Source organism: Erythrolamprus reginae, chromosome 1, assembly GCF_031021105.1.
Source record: "Erythrolamprus reginae isolate rEryReg1 chromosome 1, rEryReg1.hap1, whole genome shotgun sequence".
NCBI lineage: Eukaryota > Metazoa > Chordata > Lepidosauria > Squamata > Dipsadidae > Erythrolamprus > Erythrolamprus reginae.
Genome location: NC_091950.1, coordinates 232,892,836 through 232,915,547, shown reverse-complemented (window position 1 = coordinate 232,915,547; position 22,712 = coordinate 232,892,836). Strand labels below are relative to the sequence as shown.

General features: G+C 39.1%; 1 protein-coding gene across 5 annotated transcripts in view; it reads right to left on the bottom strand.

Annotated features, from left to right (window-relative positions):
• The window catches only part of EHBP1 (EH domain binding protein 1), a 301,779-nt gene extending 281,092 nt beyond the window's left edge, over positions 1-20,687 (bottom strand). For all 5 annotated transcript variants that reach the window (XM_070732534.1, XM_070732530.1, XM_070732531.1 and 2 more), the window contains exons 1-2: positions 20,369-20,687; positions 18,849-19,268 (exon numbers count right to left, since the gene is read on the bottom strand). In XM_070732534.1, coding sequence (XP_070588635.1) covers positions 18,849-18,952 — 104 coding nt within the window. In that variant the 5' untranslated portion in view covers positions 18,953-19,268; positions 20,369-20,687. The remainder of the gene's footprint in view (positions 1-18,848; positions 19,269-20,368) is intronic.
• Positions 20,688-22,712: the final 2,025 nt, after the last annotated feature.

The following is a 22,712-nucleotide window of genomic DNA, read 5'->3' as shown; positions in this document are numbered from 1 at the left end:
CCATATTGGACAAATGGTTGTCCAGTCTCTTCTTAAAAGCCCCCAATGTTGGAGCATCAACAACTTCTGAAAGCAAGTTGTTCTGTTGGTTGCTTGTTCTTACTGTCAGAAAAAATTTTCTTACCTCTAGTTTGCTTCTTTCTTTGTTCAGTTTTCATCTATTCATTCTTGTCCTGCCTTCTGGTGCTTTGGAATGAACTTTGGTATGAACTCATTTGGCTGTATGAACTCTACTGAGTGAGTTCATATATCACACTATGGAATTTTTATCTTAAGCAAGGTTTGTTAAAGAAGAAATAGTGACATAATGCCAAGTCACAAATCATTATACCAGAAACCCTATTTATAGATTTACCAAAACATATAATTAAAGGTCCTACATTATGGGAGTGGGGTGGTGCAGTGGTTAGAGTGCAGCACTGCAGGCTACTTCAGCTAACTGCTAGCTGTAGTTCAGCAGTTCAAATCTCATCACCAGATCAAGGTTGACTCAGTCTTCCATCCTTCCGAGGTGGGTAAAATGAGGACCCAGATTGTTGGGGGCAATAGACTGATTCTGTAAACCGCTTGGAGGCTGTAAAAGAACTATGAAGCGGTAGATAAGTCTAAATGCTATTACTATTATCACATGACAATACTTCCCCCATTGCATAGCTCAGTGATGGCAGAACTTTTTTCCCTTGGGTGCCGAACGTGTGTGTGTGTGTATTATTGTGCTTGCACGAGTGCCCACACCCATAATTCAATGCCAGGGGATGGTGAAAATGGCCTCCTCAGCCCCCCCCGGAGGCCCCCTGGAGGCCTGAAAGAAGCCCATTCCTCAAACTCTGGTGGGCCCGGTAGGCCTGTTTTTTGCCCTATCCAGGCTCCAGGGACAAAAATGCCCTCCTTCATCCCCCCCACAACATATACTCCAGAAGCCAAAAATGTCCTCCCAGAGCCTCCAGGTGAGCTGAAAATCAGCTAGCTGGCATGCACATGCACACTAGAGTTAAGCTAGGGTAACAGCTTGTGTGCCAGCAGATATGGCTCCGCGTGCCACCTGTGGCACTCGTGCCATAGGTTCACCATCCCTGCCATAGCCATTGACCAACTCCTAGACAAACTAGAATCATCCATTTATTCACCAAAAATCAAGGGTCAACTGCAATGCAACAATCACAGGGAAAGAACAACACCCTATGGGCAGCTCATCATGTCCCGCACAATAGTTATGAACATTACTGACCATTCAAGGAAGCAACCACCAACACACAGTAAGGCAAACACATCACTGTCGGCCAAAAAAAAACCATCCACAATGAGGCATCAGTCATTGCCATGGCATCTGTGACTGGACCATTCCTGTCCAAGCATGTGCAGAATAAACAGGCAAGACAGAAGAATGGCCAACCAACTAAACTCACGTCTCCTGTAGGGAGAGTGACGAGAGTTTGCAACTCAAAACTCAAGATCAGAGAACTCCAACAATGCAGAAGAGTTTTTAACAAGACATAAAGGTTCCTTGACTCAAGTTCAATTTTCGGTATCCAAATGGACAGTCCATATAGGGTTTTTTTTGGCCAAATCCAGAAATGTATTGCCATTGCTTTCTTCTTAGATTTTTTTTTAAATTGAACTTTCTGGGATCTCCTGATGATATTCCATCCAAGTACTAACCAAGTCCAAAATACTGCTTAGTCTTCAGGAGATCAACCAAGATAGGCTAGAACAAGGGTAGGCAAAGTTGGCTCTTCTATGACTTGTGGACTTCCACTCCCAGAATTCCTGAGCCAATGATGCTAGCTCAGGAATTCTGGGAGTTGAAGTCCACATGTCATAGAAGAGCCAACTTTGCCTAGCCTCAGGCTAGAAGAACTGAATGTTGACATATTATTATGCTAATTTAAGGGGGGGAAATGTATTTTGCACTTCCACAGGAAATTTGTTCTAGATAATGTTTATACTCCTACATACAAAAAACACACTGTATCTTAATTCTGAAAAGTAATGAAGTGTGTAGTCATTAACAAATTGTACTTGTGAGCAATCTAATCTTAACACATCACTGAAAAATTAAGCCACATACTAAATACTTCCCCTCCTATCCAATTTTAATGGCATTTTGGGACAATCCCACATATGGACATCCTGCTAATGAATAGTTTAACCTGACATAAATAAACTACAATAATGATTCAGGTTTACATGTGCCTCCACACCTCCTCTCACAATTCTACAAATGAAGCAGTTGTTTCACTTTTTTTTTTTAATGACTCAGCCATTGTAAAAGTAATCAATCAAGCCATAGAGCATCTCACTCTCAGGGAAAAAAAATGACCCATCCCAAACAGCTGCAACCCCAATTAGTAACAAATGGCAGGAAAGGAAAAAGGGGTGGAAGGGGAAAACAGGAGGCCTCAATCGATTACCCAGTGCTCCATAGGCAAAGGCATAAGATGACGAACTGTTAGCCAGCTTCTTAGTCATTCTGCCCTGGTGGTTTGAGAGGAGGAGGAAAAGCAACGTTGAACACAATCCATTTCCCCAGAAGAACTTAAATCAGAGGCTGGATCTTTAGAGGAAGCCAGACTTCCACTAGGAAGGAGGCAAGATAAACCAGGAAGCAAAAGATGTTAATACTATGTCGCCAAAGAGACTGTTGAACTGAATTTTATTTTTTTATTTTATTTGTTTATTTGTTTATTTTGTCCAATACACAATACATATAGAAGAGAATAGACATGAGGTAATATATATAAAGAAAAATATAAAATAGAGGAAAATATATATGAAAGGAAGAAAATATATATGATATATGAGATAAAGGAAAGACAATTGGACAAGGGACGAAAGGCAGGCTAGTGCACTTATGTACGCCCCTTACTGACCAAGGCAGGCTAGTGCACTTATGTACGCCCCTTACTGACCTCTTAGGAACCTGGAGAGGTCAATCGTGGATAGTCTAAGGGAGAAATGTTGGGGGTTAGGGGTTGACACTATTGAGTCTGGTTATGAGTTCCACGCTTCGACAACTCGATTGTTAAAGTCATATTTTTTACAGTCAAGTTTGGAGCGGTTCGTAATAAGTTTGAATCTGTTGCGTGCTCTTGTGCTGTTGTGGTTGAAGCTGAAGTAGTCATTGACTGGTAGGACGTTGCAGCATATGATCTTGTGGGCAATACTTAAATCATGTTTTAGGCGTCGTAGTTCTAAGCTTTCTAGACCCAGGATTGTTAGTCTATTTTTGTAGGGTATTCTGTTTCGAGTGTAATTTGCAGCTATTCATTTTTCCTTGCACATTTGTTTGGCTGCTCTGCCCAGGCTACAAGGTGGCCTCTGCTATCAGGTTTAGAGGGATTGATTTGCTGTGTTAGAAAAGCTGGAACAGTCCAAAGGATTCAACCGGAATGCCAAAGGCTCACACCTCCTGAACCATCTGCACTTTTCAACATGCCCAGTCCTTGTTCTGAAAGAAAGACTTCCAAAGTGCTGCCTCTGTCTGAATGAAGTAGGGCAGCTTTTCTCTTATTATTTTCCCCAAGAAAGTCCTGTGAAATGTAGCTCTTGAAAATATTGGGACGGAGGGCACTTACCAAGACTAGATTTATTCATTTTATAAGATTTGCAAATAACCCCAATGATGAAGGAGGTTAATTCAAGGATAATGGGAGTTCTTCTAACAAGCCAGGCAAGGGCAGAAAATATCCAGTGTGCCTACCCTTCCTATGGTGCTCATTGCAAATGCTGAACTGGAATTCATGATGCTTCTTGCTGTAAGTTCAGACTCCTTCATTAGCGACATAAGGTTCCAGCACCATTTTAGCAATTTGGGAGAGTTCTGTCAATCAAATTATATGCCACCCATCTCACTATCGAGCAACTCTATGCCGCTTACAACATGATAAAATGATAATATTTATTTATTTTATTTATGTATTAATTTTGTCCAATACACAATGAGGATTTTAGTGGATATATATCTATATACAAATAGTAAAATACATGATGAAGGTTATAGAGGAGATACTCATAGTAAAATATATCTAAGAAAGAATAGAAGTTATAGGAATAGAACATATCAATGAAAGAATAGAAGAAGAGATATAGGAATAGAAGAAAGGTATAGGAGATATAGGAGAGCAATAGGACAGGGGACGGAAGGCACTCTAGTGCACTTGTACTCGCCCCTTACTCAGCTCAACCACCTCACAGGGTTGTTGTAAGAAAAAAAAGGAATGTACACCTCCTTGAGTTACTTATAAATAGCAATAAAGGCAGGATAAAAACCTAATAAATAAAGTATTAAAGCAATAAATACAGCATTAGAAGGAACAGAAAATGAGCTAAGATAGAAGCCAGTATGCAACAGATTTATATAGATATATTTATTTGCTTACTTTTATGACACCTTTATTATTTTTGCATAGCTCAAAGTGGCAAACATATCCAACATACCTGCCTCCTCCTATTTTCCCCACACAACTATCCTGTGAGGTGGGTTGAGCTCAGAGAGAAAGCAACTGGCTCAAAGTCACCCAGCAAGCTTTCATAGCTAAAGCAGGATCTGAATTCAGTCTCTCGCTTTCTAGCTTAGTGCCTTAACTGCTAGACCAAACTGGTATAACTTATACATATGCATACGATCTGCAGCTAAGTAGAATATAAAGGCACTTTGTAGTGACCTGTGCAAATTACTATCACTACTATGCAAATCAAAACTGTCTTTTAAAAGTCTAGCTGTCAGCCAGGTAAATGGGCTGGTTGTACATTCATTGTGGAAAGTCAAATATGACCATAATTCATTCTATAACTTTGGTCACAAACCGATTTGGTTGTGACCCGAATCTAATGTTTGGCCTAATTTTTGGCAATTACCAAAAAAAAAAAAAAAGCACAAAAGGGGAAACCATCTGGGGGGGGGGGAGGGAAGTGTGCATTTTTTATTGGAACCAGATTTGGTTGTGGTCAGATGCATCCGTGAACACAGGTTCTACTGCAATATCAACTATAGCTTCTCCATTGTGGGAGGAGCCATCGTTCAGGATGGGTTGTCCTCATCCAGTCAGATTGAGGACCAAATGATGTCTCCTCCTGATGAGAAGAGGCGTATCAGTTAAGACCAACGTCCCTTTCATCTGTAGATTCACCCAGGCTACTATCCATACTCAGCAATGCAAACATTTTTGTCCAAAAATGGCTTGCTTTAGCAAAAAAATGTATACTAGTCTACTATTGCCCACTATTGACTGGGAATTCTCTATTGTCAACATCTGGAGAACAACAGGTTTTCTACCTGTCATTGTTGTAATTTTATCATCATGACCAACAACAAGAGTCTATCAGATTATTGTAGAACATGTCACTCACTGAGCCACATCTAATGCTAAAGCCTTTCAACTATCTGTATCTTTTAAAATTAATTATAGTATCTTTTTAAATTAATTTTTATAACTATCACAATTAGTAGAAAAGTAAAGAAGTTATTTGCTCTGGAATATCAAACTGATGTTAAATCCACAAGAGTTGTATTTACAAAATAACCAAAGTTAAAACTAGAACACTTAGAAATATAAAGATAAATGTAAAAAGGTTAGTTTGCAATTGCTATAGGATAGCCAAATATTATCAAGTCTTAATATTATCAAGTCTTTCATGGTTTATTAAAACAGAAAAACTCAGGCATTGGCTGAGAAAAACACTTCAACCTTGTTTGAAAAACTATATATAAAGTAAATTTATAACAGAAGCAGAGAAGCAAATTTTCAGTAAAGGTATTTATATTTCCAAGATTTTTAAATTTTAGTAAGCAAATTCATTCTATAGTTTATATTAACAGTTTTAAAACTGTACAATCATATTTTTATTAATGAACTCCAACACAGCAATTGTGGAGTTTTAAAAACCGAAAATCTGTTTTACGTAACTCTGTTTAGGAACAACAGTGTAATTATACAACTGAATATTGGGCAATATATCCTTTCCTAGCATCCGCAATACAAACTATTAGGAAGCAGAGTAGAGAATTATTAGAGCTACACATTTCTATACCCATTTAACCAGAAATAAACCCCACTGAATTCAATGGGATTTTCTCCTGCCTATATCTATCAGATTACAGTGTAAATCTTTTGATCCTCTGAAATACTGTACCTAATATCCCCTCCCTGGCAAATTTCTTTTTATAAATTAATATTGTGGAGTCGTCATTTTTGTATATTTAGAGAACTATACCAGCTTCCCATCTTTATTATTAAACCTAGTTTTTTTCTGTGCCTTGTCTGCTCCGTCTCTGTGAACTGCAGAACAGTGTTTCCCAAATATTTTGAACTTGGAACAATTTTTCCCCAAGTTTGATTCTACTTTCCAGGCCAAAGCACATTCAAAGAAAAATAGGCATGTATATACGTGTGTGTGCATTTGTGTGCAGCTAGATAGAGAAATGAATGTAAGCATAGGAGAATGAGAGTAGAGCATTGATTGAAGATAAGTCAGTGCGAACTGAAATGGAGGGTTAATTTTCCCAGCATGTCAGCCTGCTCTGTTCCAAGATATTCCATTGCATTTGTTCCAATTTTCTATTCCAACCTGCCAACAGTCAGCATTCCATTGTCACTAAGCATGCTCAGTCATAACTGGAAAGTTTTGGAAAGTTTCCCTTATATTTTTCTTCTTAATTATTTTTGTCCTTCTGCATACCTTAGCAATCCTCGACAGCATATTGAGGTTTACCATTTTTTCATGGTAGCCTCATTCTGAACAGAGATATTTGGAAGACGCAGGTTTATTTCATTTATTTGTCAAATTTATATAACTGCCCACCGCACAAAACAAGTGACTCAGGTAATCTTCAGTGCTTAAACAAGAACTAGATGAACAGGAAATTAAAATCTCCCATTATTGTGACCCCCCCCCCCAGTTAAACAGATTTCCTGATAAGATTCACATGGAAGACAGAGAAAGCTTTGCCATTCCCTTCACAAATTGCTTCAGCACTTTGTCAAGCAAGCAGAATAAAGGCATTGAAGAACTTTTCCATAAAACAGATTTTTAAAAACCAGCTCAACATAAACAGAGTTAACAATGAGAGCAAAAGGTGAGTGCCAAAAGTAGCTTTAATTCCAGACCAACTGTCAAACGTTAATTTGAGTCAATGAAAAACCAAGTCCCAGGAGAGAACTGCATTTCCTCAATTTTAAACAGGGCCACACAGACACACAAACAGTCTTCTACACACTTTGCTCTACAACTACCATTTAATATACAGTGGTACCTCTACCCAAGAATGCCTCTACTTAAGAACTTTTCTAGATAAGAATCGTGTGTTCAAGATTTTTTTGCCTCTACTTAAGAACCATTTTCTACTAACCTGAGCCTGGAAAAATTTCCCAGGAAATTTGAGAGTGGCATGAAGGCCCAGCCAGTCTCCTGCCTTTCCCACTTTAATCCCGACCATGTCGGGCTTTCTGGGCCGCCAGAGGAGCCTTTTGGTGGTGCTTAAGAAAGCTTTGGCAGTCCAGCGAGAACAAAGCATTTTCCTTTCTCTGGGCGCTTGGAGAGGGAATAAACCACTTCGCTGTGGTGACTCCCTTGTGCTGCCTCCCATACACCCAGCACGAGGTTGCCTCTTGGAGCATCTGGGCGCAGAAAGGCAAAAGGGGGCACTTCACCCCAGCCAGATCAACTTGGTTTCAGCCAAACCAAGGAGTCAACACAGTGAAAGAAAGGCACTAGCTACAAAGTGAACAAGCAAGAGGAGAGGGGAGCCCTTCAGCATGGGAAGGAAGAGGCAGCAGTTAGCGGCAGCAGCAGCCACCTTTCGGTCAAAGGAGTGGGAGGTTCCCCCCTCTCGCCCACCTGGGTTTCTCTCTCTGGCGCAGTGTATGGGAGGCAGCATCGCGCCAGGTGTATGGGAGGTGCATGCTCCTCCTTGCCACCTTGGAATCCCCCTTTTTTTAAGCCTTAAAGTTTTGGAATTTTTTATTCCCCTCACCTCTTCCTTCGGCAGCGACTGTCCTCCTCCTCTTCTTCCGCCTCCTCCTCCCACCCAAATTCCGAGCTTTTATTTCTTTCCTAATGGGTTTGCACGCATTATTTGCTTTTATATTGATTCCTATGGGAAACATTGCTTCTACTTAAGAACGTTTCTACTTAAGAACCTGGTCACAAAGTGAATTAAGTTCTTAAGTAGAGGTACCACTGTATTTGGCTTGAGAATTGCTGCAAAACAAAATAAAATATGGGAATTAGAAAGGCTTATAAATGCAGTCCTGACAGGGAATAAATTCACTCTCCATCACTGCTAACTTCTTATATGGCACCATCCTTATAATAATTTATCCTCAAAAAGCCACTAAATAACCTCAAGTATGTATTTAAAATTCACAAACTGAGGTTTCCTTCATAAGCAATTGACTGTCCTTGCATGATCAAGGACACATGAAATCTTCAACGTTAAATGATTGTGGTTTGTTAACTAAGCACTCACTGCAAAATATATACAGACCTTTTAAACAGGCCTTAGAGCTGGGTCAACTGATATAAGGGAATGAATGGGCAGAATTTTTAGTTTATTTCTAGAACAGTTTTTTTTAAAGTAAAGTAAAATTATATTAAATATATTCAGAGAGGACTATTTCAGAATTGTGTTGCTTGTGTTTAATGTCTGGTAGAGGGTCTGACTTATTATTGCCATTATGTTAATTAATTCAACTGCTAAATCTTAGCCAATGTACCACAGAACAAGAAAATATGTTCTATGAAGCCCTTGGCTGTGATAAAGTCTACGGTTTATGTGCGCTTAACTCCCATTATGTCCTCCTGCTCTAATTGTGCATAACTGTATGCCGAGTTGTGCTGGATCTTGTGGGAGAAGTGGTGACAGGAAAATGACTACAAACAAAGAAATGCTTTATGATTAAGCATTACTTTACTGAAAGCACAAACACTGCCAGAAAGCATCCAGAGAATCACTTATTGCACCTACTACACTTCTCAGGGTGTTTCCTTTTCACTAATTCCTCCACCCAACCTTTCATCGGCTTCTTTGAGAGATGAGTTACAGGCATCAAACAAAGCTAGATGAAAATGAAAAGCAGAACCGTAATGACGGCTCTTCAAAAAGCATGTGCTGCAAGGGAGGCGTTTGTGTCGGATAGGGAGAAATAAGAGAAATTGCTCTTACATACAGCTCTACTCGTACATCTCAATGCAAATCAAATGCAGAAATCTAATAATTATTTATAGAATATTTGTTCCATTTCCCAATAACTAGTCACAATGTATATAGCAAATACTTTAAGATACAAGTATCTTAATATTAATTAATACAGTATTGGCTTTTCCTAAACAACATCTAGATGTCCGATTCCCTCTACCAACAATTCATTCCTCTCTGCAAACCAAATATCGGGACCAACTACAAGCTGCATTATCAAGTTATTTTCCAAAGGCGCAAAAGCCTAAGACAACTGCAGGTTTTCAAATGTGGAAAAATAAAGATTAAAACCAAGAAGTAATAAAAAGTGATACAATTCACTAATCACAGATTTAAAAAACCACTTTTTAAAGAATTCTACATTGCACCAAGATGTAGCAAGTTACATATAAATAGGTTTTCAGACAAAATCCTCTAAAGTATCATGAGCAAAAGCAGTTCCTCCAATGTTTCTCTTTTATTTGTCAAAGGTTCTCACTTTTCTAAAGCTGAAGATATATAACTTCACTAGTAATATTGTTGGGCAGTGGGTGGGCAGACACTGATCTTCTGGAAAGAGTTATCTACTGCAGTGTTTCCCAACCTTGGCGACTTGAAGATATCTGGACTTCAACTCCCAGAATTCCCCAGCCAGCTGGCTGGGGAATTCTGGGAGTTGAAGTCCAAATATCTTCAAGTTGCCAAGATTGGGAAACACTGATCTACTGCATACCACAAAGGCTTACATCTTAAAATTAGTTTGTGGTAGGCTTCCAGTCCTTCCTTTTCTCCGCAGACACCTTTCCTCCATAAAAGCCTCTGAAGAGGATTTGAAGGGCTCCACTCTACTACTCAAACTGTGATTTTTTTTCTTCCCTCGTCATGGGAAAAAGTCTGTTGCATTTCATCTTATACCATTTGGAGGATGAAGCAACAACACTCTTGAGATTTCTGGAGCACAAAAAGCTTCCGAGTAATGGTATACAAAGAAATATTTCTCTGTGAATATCCTTACATTCCTTGGTCATAGGTCTCAAGACGATCTATTTCATTTTAGATTAATTCTCTTCTGCAACCTCCACAAAGATTGCAATTACAAGATTTCTCAGTTCCAATTCATGTGGATGAGACCATTCCTGTCATGAGGCGGGTTCTTCCCTGTCAGGCAAATTAAGGAGTGGACCTCTCGGTTTTTAAGATGTCTCTGAGTCAATTCACTTAGCTCAAACCATACATAAGGCCTGCAATCTTAAACCAAACAAGATAACTTAAGGAATTCAATATGAGATCAAATTGAGGGAATTAATGTGTCAAAGAGGAAAATAACTTTAACTTCTAGAGGAGGGGTTTGATGGAGAGAACAGGTTATCTGTGACAGCAGTCAAGCATAAATGATTTTTGACACAGTGTTAGAAAGATGATTGGAACCAAGTCTCTGGTGGTGTTAGAAATTAATTTTGAGGTAGCACAAGATTGGATAAGATAGGGAAAAGACTACAAGATATTTTGATTAGATTATTAGCATCCATCCTTAGGACTATACTTTCACAATTCAAGGTTTAGAATTGCAAGAGGTGAGATACTGCGACAATGCAGATGACTATTTAAACTTGGCTTATTTTAGTCTTTATTGTTACCCATAGAGATTACTGTTAACCCTGTTAGCCTTGACAACCTGTGGTTTGGTAAAAAAGAGGTTCACTGATATTTCTATTCTGTAAAAAAAAAAAAAGCTTATCTACATGTAGCATTTAGGTACATAATAAAATATATCATTTACTGTTTTAATGGAGCCTACTTGAGAACCCTTTATTAATTACAGCACTTATTAGAGGAAAGAAAATAGAAGCCAAAAGCTTTCAGATGGCGACAGCATCTTTAATCAAGTACAAATTATATAGAAATATGTCATTCTGAAAGAAACATCCCTAGATTTTGCTATACAGAAGAAATGTTATGATTTATGCCAAGTTAAAGCAGAAAATACATTCCAATGGAGGCAGATATGCATTTGCCAATGTATCTGAAAAATGGGGGAATTAGGAAAGTGACACCCACTTAGCAAGGAATTTCTTTGTCTCTAGGAATGCCTTAGTAGATGCATTGTCTTCTTCCAAGTGGGTGAAATATGGCAGAACCATCTGATGAGTCTGAATGCTCAACCATACAATCTGAAGATGTTTTCTCAAAATAACCGCCAATGTCTCTGAAAGCTCAAATTTTATGTTCTTGAAATCTAAGAGCCAAGAAATCCCTGATGCAAAAATTTCAGAGCATCTGCAACAAACACGAGAAACACCAGATCCTATCACTGAAAATAATAAATGCAGTATATCAATCTGTAAAAAACTCAAACCAATAATTCTACATGCAAATTTTCTTTCCCCAGCACTTGCCCAGTTTATGTTTTTAAATAATTCTACAGTTTGTAGAATCAATTTCTAGCAGATCTCAGAGCCTCATTTTCTTGTCAACTTCAAACAGACATTTCAAGTCCATTTCTCATCCAGTCTCAATACAGATACATAAAACACAGACCTGCAAACTGATAAATCTCTAAACATAGCCCACAAGCATAAAAAAAGCAGGACAATAACTTATTATTCTTAACTCATTTTGTACAAATGAGAATTACATGGCACAATTCCCCAGTCACCTCCTACTTTTTAATTCTCACTGTTTACTGATCCTTTGTATTAACACACGCTGTGGATAAAATATAATAAGTTGTATGCAACTCCAATATTTTCATCCCTGGAAAATTTCTAAATGGCACTGCGCAACTTCAGTGGCAAGTTCTGACATTTTGGGGTGCATGATGACGAAGCCACTCCATTTCTTTGGATCTAAAAGTATTACTTGCTTTTGATTTTTTTGTTTTCATTTTCACAGATATACACAGATATAATTCACTTATTTGGCAGGTTAATCCCTTAACATTCCTCCCAAAATGATTTTTTAAAAAAAAACAATTTCATTTTTGGTAATTTCTTCATCACTATGATTCACTTAATAATTCCATGATTCACTTAACCACAGGATTCACTTAACAATTGCAGTGAATTCCTTAATAACCACGGCAAAAAAAAAAGTCAAATATTTTACTACTGAATCAATGGAACTGGCAAGGAAATAAAAGAATAGAAGATGTTCTACAGCTTAAGGCAAGCAATATTGCTTCTCGTTATGCCATGTGCCAAAGTGGTGGATTCCAATGCCAATAATGGAACACCCTCAACATGACCAAAAGGCAACAGACTATCTTAAGGGAGGCAGAAAAACTTAATGATATACACAAGTATAATATAAACACTTGTATATGTTCTGCCAGGCTCTCTGATAGGAGCCTTCCGAAAATTCATGGGTACAAATTTCAGACACACACACGTTTGAAAATTCAAAACAATGTTCTTTATCACAAAATTCAAAATAAACTAAGCACTCTTTTTGTATTGCAAAGAGCACTCTTCCCAAAACAACCGGCTAGTCTGTACAATTTCCCTTAAGCAGTCATTAAGTACTTAGCTAGCAGCTGTGAAGAAACTTCACACCTCTTCTTCTTCCAAGGAAGTGAGACACACAGACACACACACACAGACACACACACACATACGTTGCTCTGCTTTGTTTTCCAAGGCGTGAAAAAGCAACAAAGTCCAAACAACACAGGATTCCTGATGAACTGCGATCAAGATCAGGTATTCTTCCACAACGGCCAAACCCACATGCTGCTATTTATAGCAGCAGCCCTAATTACTGGAGCCCCATCCAAACACAGGTGGCCTCACTTATTTCCTATAATATGTTCTTACTTGGTCTCTTCTACGCATAATTCTGCGCTTGCATGGGTCCAAAATGTCATCATCTGAATCAAGGGAAGATAAGGGAGATTGACTGCCTGGCTGTGTGCCAAGCCCTCCTCTGCCGAGTCAGTCCCACCTTCTTCTTCGTCCGAGGAAACTAAACTCTGAACTGATTCTGTTGGCAATAACACAGGCCTATGACATGTTGAATTTTCCCCTGCATCCACCGCCCCATTCTCTGGGGCAGGAGCTGGGCCAGAGCCAACCACAACAGTATATAGACTGATAGATGGTATTTTAACAACCCATTTATCCCTACCTGTTCTCAGACATCTATAACTTGAGGTTTTTAATTTGCCTAATGAGAGGATCAATCATGCAAACAAAAATGCAGAAGCATCTGTTTGCAAATCTGAATAAAATTTTAAAAACCAGGAGTTTATTTCAATGTATGTATATCATATGAAGCTGGCTTGAAATTTCAGCAGGGGGGAATTTCAGCCATCACAAATAATGGGAGTCGGTAGTTGTCCTCTTCTGCTAGAAGATAAGCTGCAACTTCAGAAGAAAAAAAAATAGGGCATAGAAAAAAAGAAAGAAGTGAAAGAAACTGTAGTGAAAATAGCATGGACATAATGAAGCAAGGTTAATATTCCTACAAAATAAATAAAAAAGAGAGATAAGATGCAGAAGCTAGCTGGGACAGATTGAAAAATGATGTTTCAAAATGCCAAAGGAGCACGTGGAGTAATTACGCTTGGTAATTCTTGGTAGAAAGAGAAAGAGAAAATACAGCTGCAAAAGAGGTAACAAAAAAGGATTAAAATAGTTAAGATCAAATTAGTGATTTGAGTGGGCATAAAACAATTTGGAAATGAGTGAAGAGAGCTAACTAGGGAGGCTTGATGAAAAGTACAAAATGCTGGAAATAGTACTTTAGAGAATTGTAACAGCATCATAGCAATTCATTAAAGAGTAGAATCAATATTAATGCTACAAATGATAGTGACAAAGAACAACAATGAAAAAGAAGTCACAAATCTAATAATACTAAAAACTTGGTAAGGCTACAATTGTAGGTGATATAGCTGAGAGACAATGGATATAGTTTAAGTATGGGAGTGGTTGCTATTTTTGTTCACTTACAAACTTGGAAAAGTGGGAATTGGGAAGGCAAGGCAAGAACCAAGGGTTTGTATATCCCAGGACAGTGATGGTGAGCCTATGGCACAGGTGCCAGAGATGGCACAAGAAGCCATATTTGCTGGCACGCAAGTTGTTGCCCTAGCTCAACTCCAATGGGCATGTGTGTGCTGGCCAGCTAATTTTTGGCTTGCACAGAGGCTCTGGGGAGGTGTTTTTGGCTTCCAGAAAGCCACCAGGGGGGTGGGGGAGGGTGTTTTTACCCTCCCCTCGGCTTCAGGGAAGACTTTGGAGCCTGGGGAGGTCGAAATACGAGCCTACTGGGCCCACCAGAAGTTGGGAAACAGGCCCTTTCAGGCCTCCAGAGGGACTCCAGGGGATGGAAGAAGCTGGTTTTGCCCTCCCCAGGCACTGAATTATGGGTGTGGGCACTCACGTATGTGCAATTGCGCATGTGCACGCTCTTTTGGCACCCAAGGGAAAAAAAGTTCGCCATCACTGTCCTTGGAAAATTGTTAATTTAAAAATTAATGGAATGTCCCCTATTTTCAAGCCCAGGAAAAACATGGCCAAGTGTCAATTAACATGAAAATGCTTAGAATTCAAATCCTGGGGTTGATATGGGTACTGAGAAATAATCCTGTGATGCTTATGTTTAGCTCTTGTTAATAATTAATAAATTAATAATAATTTTCTCATCTGCAACAAAGCAACTTAGCTGAGGCTGTGGCAAAGTTACTGAATGTGGGTAGATAGATTTATCGGAAAGTCATCTCATCTACCTCTCGGGTGTCATTTTTGGGGGAGGCTAAGAATGAGAAATCCCCCTGAAACACGGCACCAGCACTTTGCTGGGATGGTATGCCTGGGAGGAGGGGAAAGACAGCTACTTCACATGGGCCAGTGTTTTGGAAATAACCCACCTCTACCAAAAAGTGACTCTTAAGAACTTTGAGGAAACTCTTTTCATAAGCTTTACTAACTGCTGCAGGTTAAGTCTCAATGACTTGGGAAAAGAAAAAGCTACTATATTCCAGAGTTATAAAACATACTGGTATAATATAACCTGCAGCTGACAATATGTATACCCTTTAAAAAAGCAAATAAAGGTCAACCTTCACCCTGAGACTAACTATCTCAGCTGTTTTTAATAGTTACCAAAAGAAAGCATTTTAGATAGCTCTAAAATAGAGGTGGAAAAGGAGGACAGAAATTCCTCCCTTATGACAGACAGGTAAAGCTCTGCCAAAATAGTAAAGAAGTAAAACAGAGCAACAGCAGCTTCCTATTAACACCACATAGGCCAGGCCTGTCAAACTGGCAGGCAGCAGCGGGTTGGATGCATCACATACAGGCCACGCCCATCCTGGCTCCAGAAAGGCAAAAAATGCCATGAGATGTCACGATACATCACGTGACATGATCACATTTGACACCTGTGATATAGACTGTGATCAGTTCTATAACTCTTCATTTTTGTAACATACAAAATTCAATTCAAAAAAATGATGCATTTGTCTCAGGAATAAAATTGCCCTTTTTCAATCAGGCATGTCGAATTTCAGGACATTTAATATCAAGTTTCATTCCTGATAGCAATGCTCCATTTGTTTCCACTCAACTATGTGCATTAGCTCTTCTGAATAAGCTTTTCTCAGAATCCATTTCCCTCCCAAGAGTACTTTAAGACTATTGTTGGCAATGTTGACTTATAAAAGGCCTATTATTCCTCCAAAAAGGCACTGTATTGTTGGAATGTTAGAACACTAGCACATTAAAATAGGAACATGTTAGCCAGATTTTATTTTTGTAATCAAAAGTATGCTTACAAGATTGTCCAAGGACTTACTTCCTAATTGTTACTCTATTTGACACTACAGTATTTATTTTTCACATTTTTTGCAAGGCTAGGTTTGTTTCCTTTATTATGTGAATTAAGGCAGTAGCTAAGTTAGGAAGTCTAAGCTGCACCATAAACCAAAATAAACACCAAAACACCACATGGAAAGTAGTTATGTGTAATCAAAATATGATTATTCACAGTTTAGCAGAAAACCGTTCTTTGTGGAAAGCAATTGGCTACCATTTTGACTTTAATGTATATAAAGCTTTTTATATAGCAGTCTGCATTGGTTGCCGATCAGTTTCCGGTCACAATTCAAAGTGTTGGTTATGACCTATAAAGCCCTTCATGGCACCGGACCAGATTACCTCAGGGACCGCCTTCTGCTGCACGAATCCCAGCGACCAGTTAGGTCCAACAGAGTGGGTCTTCTCCGGGTTCCATCAACCAAACAATGTTGCTTGGCGGGACCCAGAGGAAGAGCCTTCTCTGTGGCGGCCCCGGCCCTCTGGAACCAACTCCCCCCAGAGATTAGAATTGCCCCCACCCTCCTTGCCTTTCGAAAGCTGCTTAAAACCCACCTCTGCCACCAGGCATGGGGGAACTGAGATACACTTCCCCCTAGGCCTTTACAATTTTATGCATGGTATGTCTGTATGTATGATTGGTTTCTATATAATGGGTTTTTAACTGTTTTTAGTATTGGATTTTGTTATATAATGTTTTATTGCTGTTGTTAGCTGCCCAGAATCTGCGGAGAGGGGCGGCATACAAATCCAATAAATAAATAAATAAATAAATTATACTACTTCCAATTTTTACAGAGCTGAGGAAATTCAAAGAGCTAAGCATACCTAAAACCATTTATATCAATGGGCTTGGGTATTCAATTAGGACCAGACTGAACATTTTCTGCAAGGGTTTCTAAAAAGCCACTAATGCTGCAGAAAAATCTTATATTTAATGCACGTGCTGAAAAAGGACACTCACACAATGGCCAAACTAATCTTGAATGAGGTTTGTCACAGTAAAACAGGACATCATCTCTATTGTTTCACTAGGCACAATGAGAATTTATCATTTCCTATGCTAAAATTGACTTCAGTGGGGCCTGTCAGCCTCATAATAAACTTGAGACACAATATGACCGAAATAGTGGGCTGCATTTCTAATAAAAAAATAATATAATATCCACATGGGCTTATCCGAGAAATGTTATGAAACAGGAAAGGATTTTAAACTACTGTACCAAAAATTACAATGCAAAATTCAGGTTCCAAACTTTTGCATTGGATCTTAGTTGTAAGTCTATTTGGGAAAAACTTTTGGGATCAGGATCAGTATTCAACTCTAAAAAAAGGGAAAAAAGCTGCATCTTTAGCTCCAGTCCAAATATTTTAATTAATAAGAACTATTTTCTGTAAAGAACTGGTCAGCACCTTGCTTTGTATAGTAGAATAAACTTCCTTTTCTTAACAAGTGGAACAAACAGGATGTTTGAGAACAGTTCTGAGAATTCATACTATGGTAACTTATTCAAGTGGAGGCGAAAAGAGGAATTTCATGGAAAAAACACACATACACAGTATATAGCAAAAAGCAAGTTATCTGACATTCTTTTAGTTAGCTTGACATTTCCTTCATGGCTTAATACCTACAAAATAACTAAAACTTCACCTGTGAAATTCTTGAGAACTTGCTAAAGTGTAAAAGCCCACTGAAGAATCAGTGTCAGATGGTGGTCTTGGATGAACTTTTTGTGAACTGCATTATATAGGAAATTCATGATCTACCCCTCGTACCCTAAGCATGTGTAAGATGCTCTGTTCTCATATCTTAATCTGAAAAAATTCATTTGTCCATGATTATATTATATAGTTAACTAGCTTTTCCACAAATCAGATCAGGCTACAAATAATTGAAATTCATGAGCCTTCAAGATTAAATTGGGGAAGGTCAGGTAAGCCATTCGTTTTTAGATTCAAAACTGGATGAAATCTAATAATAATAATCTGTAACACTGGAATAATAATACTGTCAGGTTGGTATAAACGTAACACAATTCATGCAGAAGTTACATCGAAACATTTAAAAGACCATAGAAATACAATAATTAAGTATCCTGCCCATGTGTAAACTGTAGAGCCAGAAACTAAAAACAAATCAATCCAGTTCATTATACATAAGATCTATTCTGAAGAAGAGTCAAAAATTTGCTCACTAAAGAAAAGGAGAGTAGACTAGAGCACATAGATATAGTTTGTCCAAGATATTGGTGGTTTTTTTTTTTTTAAAAAAAACCTGATTCAGTTATAAGATTCAGTTTTTTCCTGTGAAGTAAAGCAGAAAACACACTGAAAGCCCACTTGACAAGAATGAAACTCAGGCATCTGAGACTAGGGTCATGCAGCTGATTACTCAGGACAAGTCAGCCAACTTAAAATGTATTTTATTAGGCAAAGATTACTAGAATCCTTGTCTGACTAAGTAAATAACTTAGGAGAATTCTCAAGGCCGAGTCTTGACTTTTTCTCTTCCCCACTGGAATGGTAAAAGAAATATGTTTTAGCCAAAGTCAGAAATACATAGTGTGTGATAAATTGCATTCTTAGCTTCTGGCAGATACCAACTATCTTGTTTGTGAAGCTGCCAAGAGCCTGTTGTGATAACATATTAAAACAAAGAAAACTTACAGCATTGCGAGAAAAATGCACAAAGCTAATGAGTACTTGATATGATTCTCTATCAGCAAACCTAACAAAAGAGGAGCAATTATTCTCCAATTGCCTATTGTCCCACTGGAGAGCAAATGATACAATCATCAGATGAGGCAACAGTGATGCTCAGGCATCAGCAGTTCATTTCAACTGAAGACACTCCTTACCATTTCTTGGTGCATTCAACCATCAGTTCCTGATAAGAGGCCACAAACTGGAACTTGGATGCATGTTTCCCAACACGCTGCAGTCTTTTCCATACAGAAGCCATGCTGCAGAAGAATCAGCACACTTGAAGGCTCAACAGGAATAGGAAGGCTCAAGCTGAGCAAGGCAGTATAACTGTTTATGCTGAACAATGTGCCCAGAAGTCTAACAAAATTAATGGAGAAGTAAGAAGTTGGAAAGATGCTCAGGATTCATGGTTCGGATATTCCTTCCCCAGGATAAATCCTGTTTTAAGTGAATGGCACATTATTGGCTGGGGGCATCATGATTTGGAACAAGAAAGAAAGAAACCATAGAAAAAGTCCCTTATGAAGTCGTCATGTCTCTTCATAGGTTCCAATGAGTTTCAGATCATGAAACTAAAAAAGAAAACAGAATTGCAGTTCTATAAGCAATGTTTTATGCCCTTCACATTACAATCACACACCCCTCCCTTTCCAAACCCTGAAAGAAGGGAAAAAATGCAGAAGCAATTTCAAGAATGTTAGCCACGAGTCAGTCTGGAAATAAACCAATCAGGGTTTTTTTTAATCAGCATTCTCATCTTCCAAAACAGCATTATACACACACACCCTCTCACACACAGATACACTGGAATAGATATTTAAAGGAGCAGTTCAGGACCATTCTTCAGCATCTCTGGGAAGCAGTGCTGGGCTAAGGTACTGCCAGCAGAACACCCAAAGGGAGATGTGAGAAGTTCTTTGTTTCCATGCTGATGACAAAAAGGTGTAACAGTTGTCTCCTCCCCAGCCTTTCTTCCTAGGGGAATTTGTACATAATGGGGAAATAAGAGGGCAAAGATGCTCTTGCAGTGTTTATATTGGATAGGTGAACAAGAGGGTAGATGTAAGGGTGTGTGCTGAGCTTCAGCTGCTAAGGAGAGTAATCTACCCTTTTCGTTTTATAGGGTACAATCCTTATTCCATACGATGCTTTCTTTCCAGCCAGGAACATAAAAGAGTCGGGTGGGGGGAGAGAAGAGCAATTTTTATTATTTTATTTTCCTGCCTTCTGGTTGAAGAAAGTGAGCCATGGGTGGAAAGCAGGGGGTCATGATGGCACCAGTGAAAGTGGGGAAGAGATGCACTAGAGGGGGCAGAGTTCTTCCTCCAAAGATTTCTCCTGGTTGCCAGAGCATTCCCTTGCTCTTGTTCAGAGACTTGGCTTTCATTGTTTCCGCCTGTCTGGCTTGTTCCCCAACACAGACACCTTTCCCCTTCCCCCTCCCCTTCCAATGGTCTGTTACTCATTCTCTGCCCCTATTGCTCAGCACTGGTTCAGAGCACCAAAGCCTTTTGATCTGGGCAGAGAGAAGGAGGGGAGGGTTGAGAGCCGCACAACACATACAACACCCCCCCCCCAAAAAAAAATCTGGGAATCATTAGGGCAGAGAAAACAAGGTGAAATCACGAAGCAGCCATTCAGACGTGCCGCCGCCGCCTTTCCCTCTACTTACCTTCCTCCAGCTCCACGCACAGTTAATCCTAGCAAGGCTGGATCTGCTGCTGTCACACACGCCATCCAATACTAGCTCTGCCTGTTACAGCTGCAGCAGCCGCAGATCCATTCCAGTTAGCCGGGGATCAACCCTGCAGATCCGGGAGCCTCAACCCAAGCCCAAAGGCTCCTTTTCCAAAGCCTCCAGCCAGAAGGCGGTGGCAGCGCCACTGATCGTCCGAAGGTCCCAGCACCAGCTCGCATTCCACAGTCGCTACCTTCCTGCAGCCAGAGGTGCGCGCCTCACAGCAACTTCGCCCAGCGGCGCAACCAAACCCACGGCTCAGAGCACGCCATTGGCAAGGGATCGGAGTCCACCCGAAGCCGGCGCGTCCATTGGCCGTAGGGTTATGTCAATCATTTCACCAGGCAGGGACTGAGAAGGGCGGGGGGAAGCCGAGCCCTCCTTGCAGCAGGGGTAGGATGAAAAGCGAGGAAAATAAAACGTTCGTCTTGCCTCGGAGCTGTTTTTCTATTGGCTTTCAGAATTCTGAAGAGGCGGGTTGTTTATACCGAATCGAGTCATAATAGGGCAAAAAGGGCATCCGTTTGAAGAAAGTTGCAAGCTTTCGGATCGGGGAAATAAGTAACTGCGGCTAGTCGATCATTCGGAAGGTTTACTTGTCTTCGAACTTCGAAAACTTAGGCTTCCACCTACGTGGCCGTAGTTTAGATCCCGTTAGTGGATCATTTTTACATACATACTAATTGCTGTTACAAATATTTAAAAATCTGAGGTTTAGGTGCAAGATTGGAGTTATTTTAAAAGGACTACTTCACTCTAGTTTAATTTACAGGATATCCAAACTTACAACCGCAGCTTAGCAAACGGGAGTAGGAGAAGCCATCCTGGAGTAACTTATGGGGATGCATGTTGGGAGCATGTGCATTTTAAAAAGAATACATAAATTAAGTTGACTTTAACTGAGGACCTCTAGTTAGCAGTACGCATCTACATACAACAACAATCATATTACTATTATTATTATTATTATCATCATTATTATTATATTATGTTAACTAATCTTTCTCATGCCTTGAATAAATAAGTTAAAAGAAAGAGAGTTGATTTCTAATTTTCTTTCCTAAAAGAGGGAAGGAGTAACAAAACTGCTCCTCTTCAGATGCCAGCTAGCCATGCTGCCTTCTAAAACCCTCCATTCTATCAGTTCCTCTACCTGGGTTTCTTTCTTTCTTTTCCTGTTCTAATTATGAGCTGCATTTTGGAATGAGCCTGCTTGGTCTTTGCTGGGCTGGTTAGGATTCCCTCTGCTTGAATATTTTTAAATACTTCCTCAACTCTTGGTATTACTGTCTGAGCAACTCTGCACCAGCACTGGAATAAACAAAAGATCTACATTGAAAAGTGTGGTATCCAATACTAGCAAAATGTAATATCTATCTGGTACTTATTAAAACAGCAAGTGGGATGGTATTAATGTCAAAAATAATCAAGGAAGGAGCTAGACTATTTCTTTTTTTGTTCCTAAATAAATTCTTGCAAAAAAGCAAGTAGGACAAGTTGTAGGTAGCAATCTTAAATCGCCAAAACACATCATTTCTATTAAAGATCTTTGGATTGGGATAGAGAGATATAAAATTCTTATTGTATTGTATGTATACTGCTCAAAAAAATATAGGGAACACTCAAATAACACATCCTAGATCTGAATGAACGAAATATTCTCATTGAATACTTTGTTCTGTACATAGTTGAATGTGCATAACAGCATGTGAAATTGATTGTCAATCAGTGTTGCTTCTTAAGTGGACAGTTTGATTTCACAGAAGTTTGATTTACTTGGAGTTATATTGTGTTGTTGAAGTGTTCCCTTTATTTTTTTGAGCAATGTACTGTATATCTTTAGCCATATTGTTTTGTATTCCATATACAGACATCCCTCCTTTCTTTCAAAGGATACAGTAGCTGTTCAGCAACTTGCTTTTCAAAACATCATTATTTATTAATATTTTCCATTTTGCTTTTAGGTTCATATTACACTCCGCTAAAGACAGTACAGTAAAAGCATATAGTTTCTCATTGTAGAGAAAATGAGTTACAAAAGTAAACCATGACTTCACTGTTGTGGTGTTATTTTTAAATTATTGCCTTCTGATTCGGCAAACTTTACTATATCCACATAGTTCAGGACTGTGGAAAAATTAAAGACTGGAAAATCCTCATAAAATATGAGAAATATCCAGTTACAGTCACTTTTGCTTACCCACACTTCTTTTACTGTTGGAAAATATTCTATGCTACTCTGGTTGAACCAATAATATACACTTTTAGTTCAGAACCA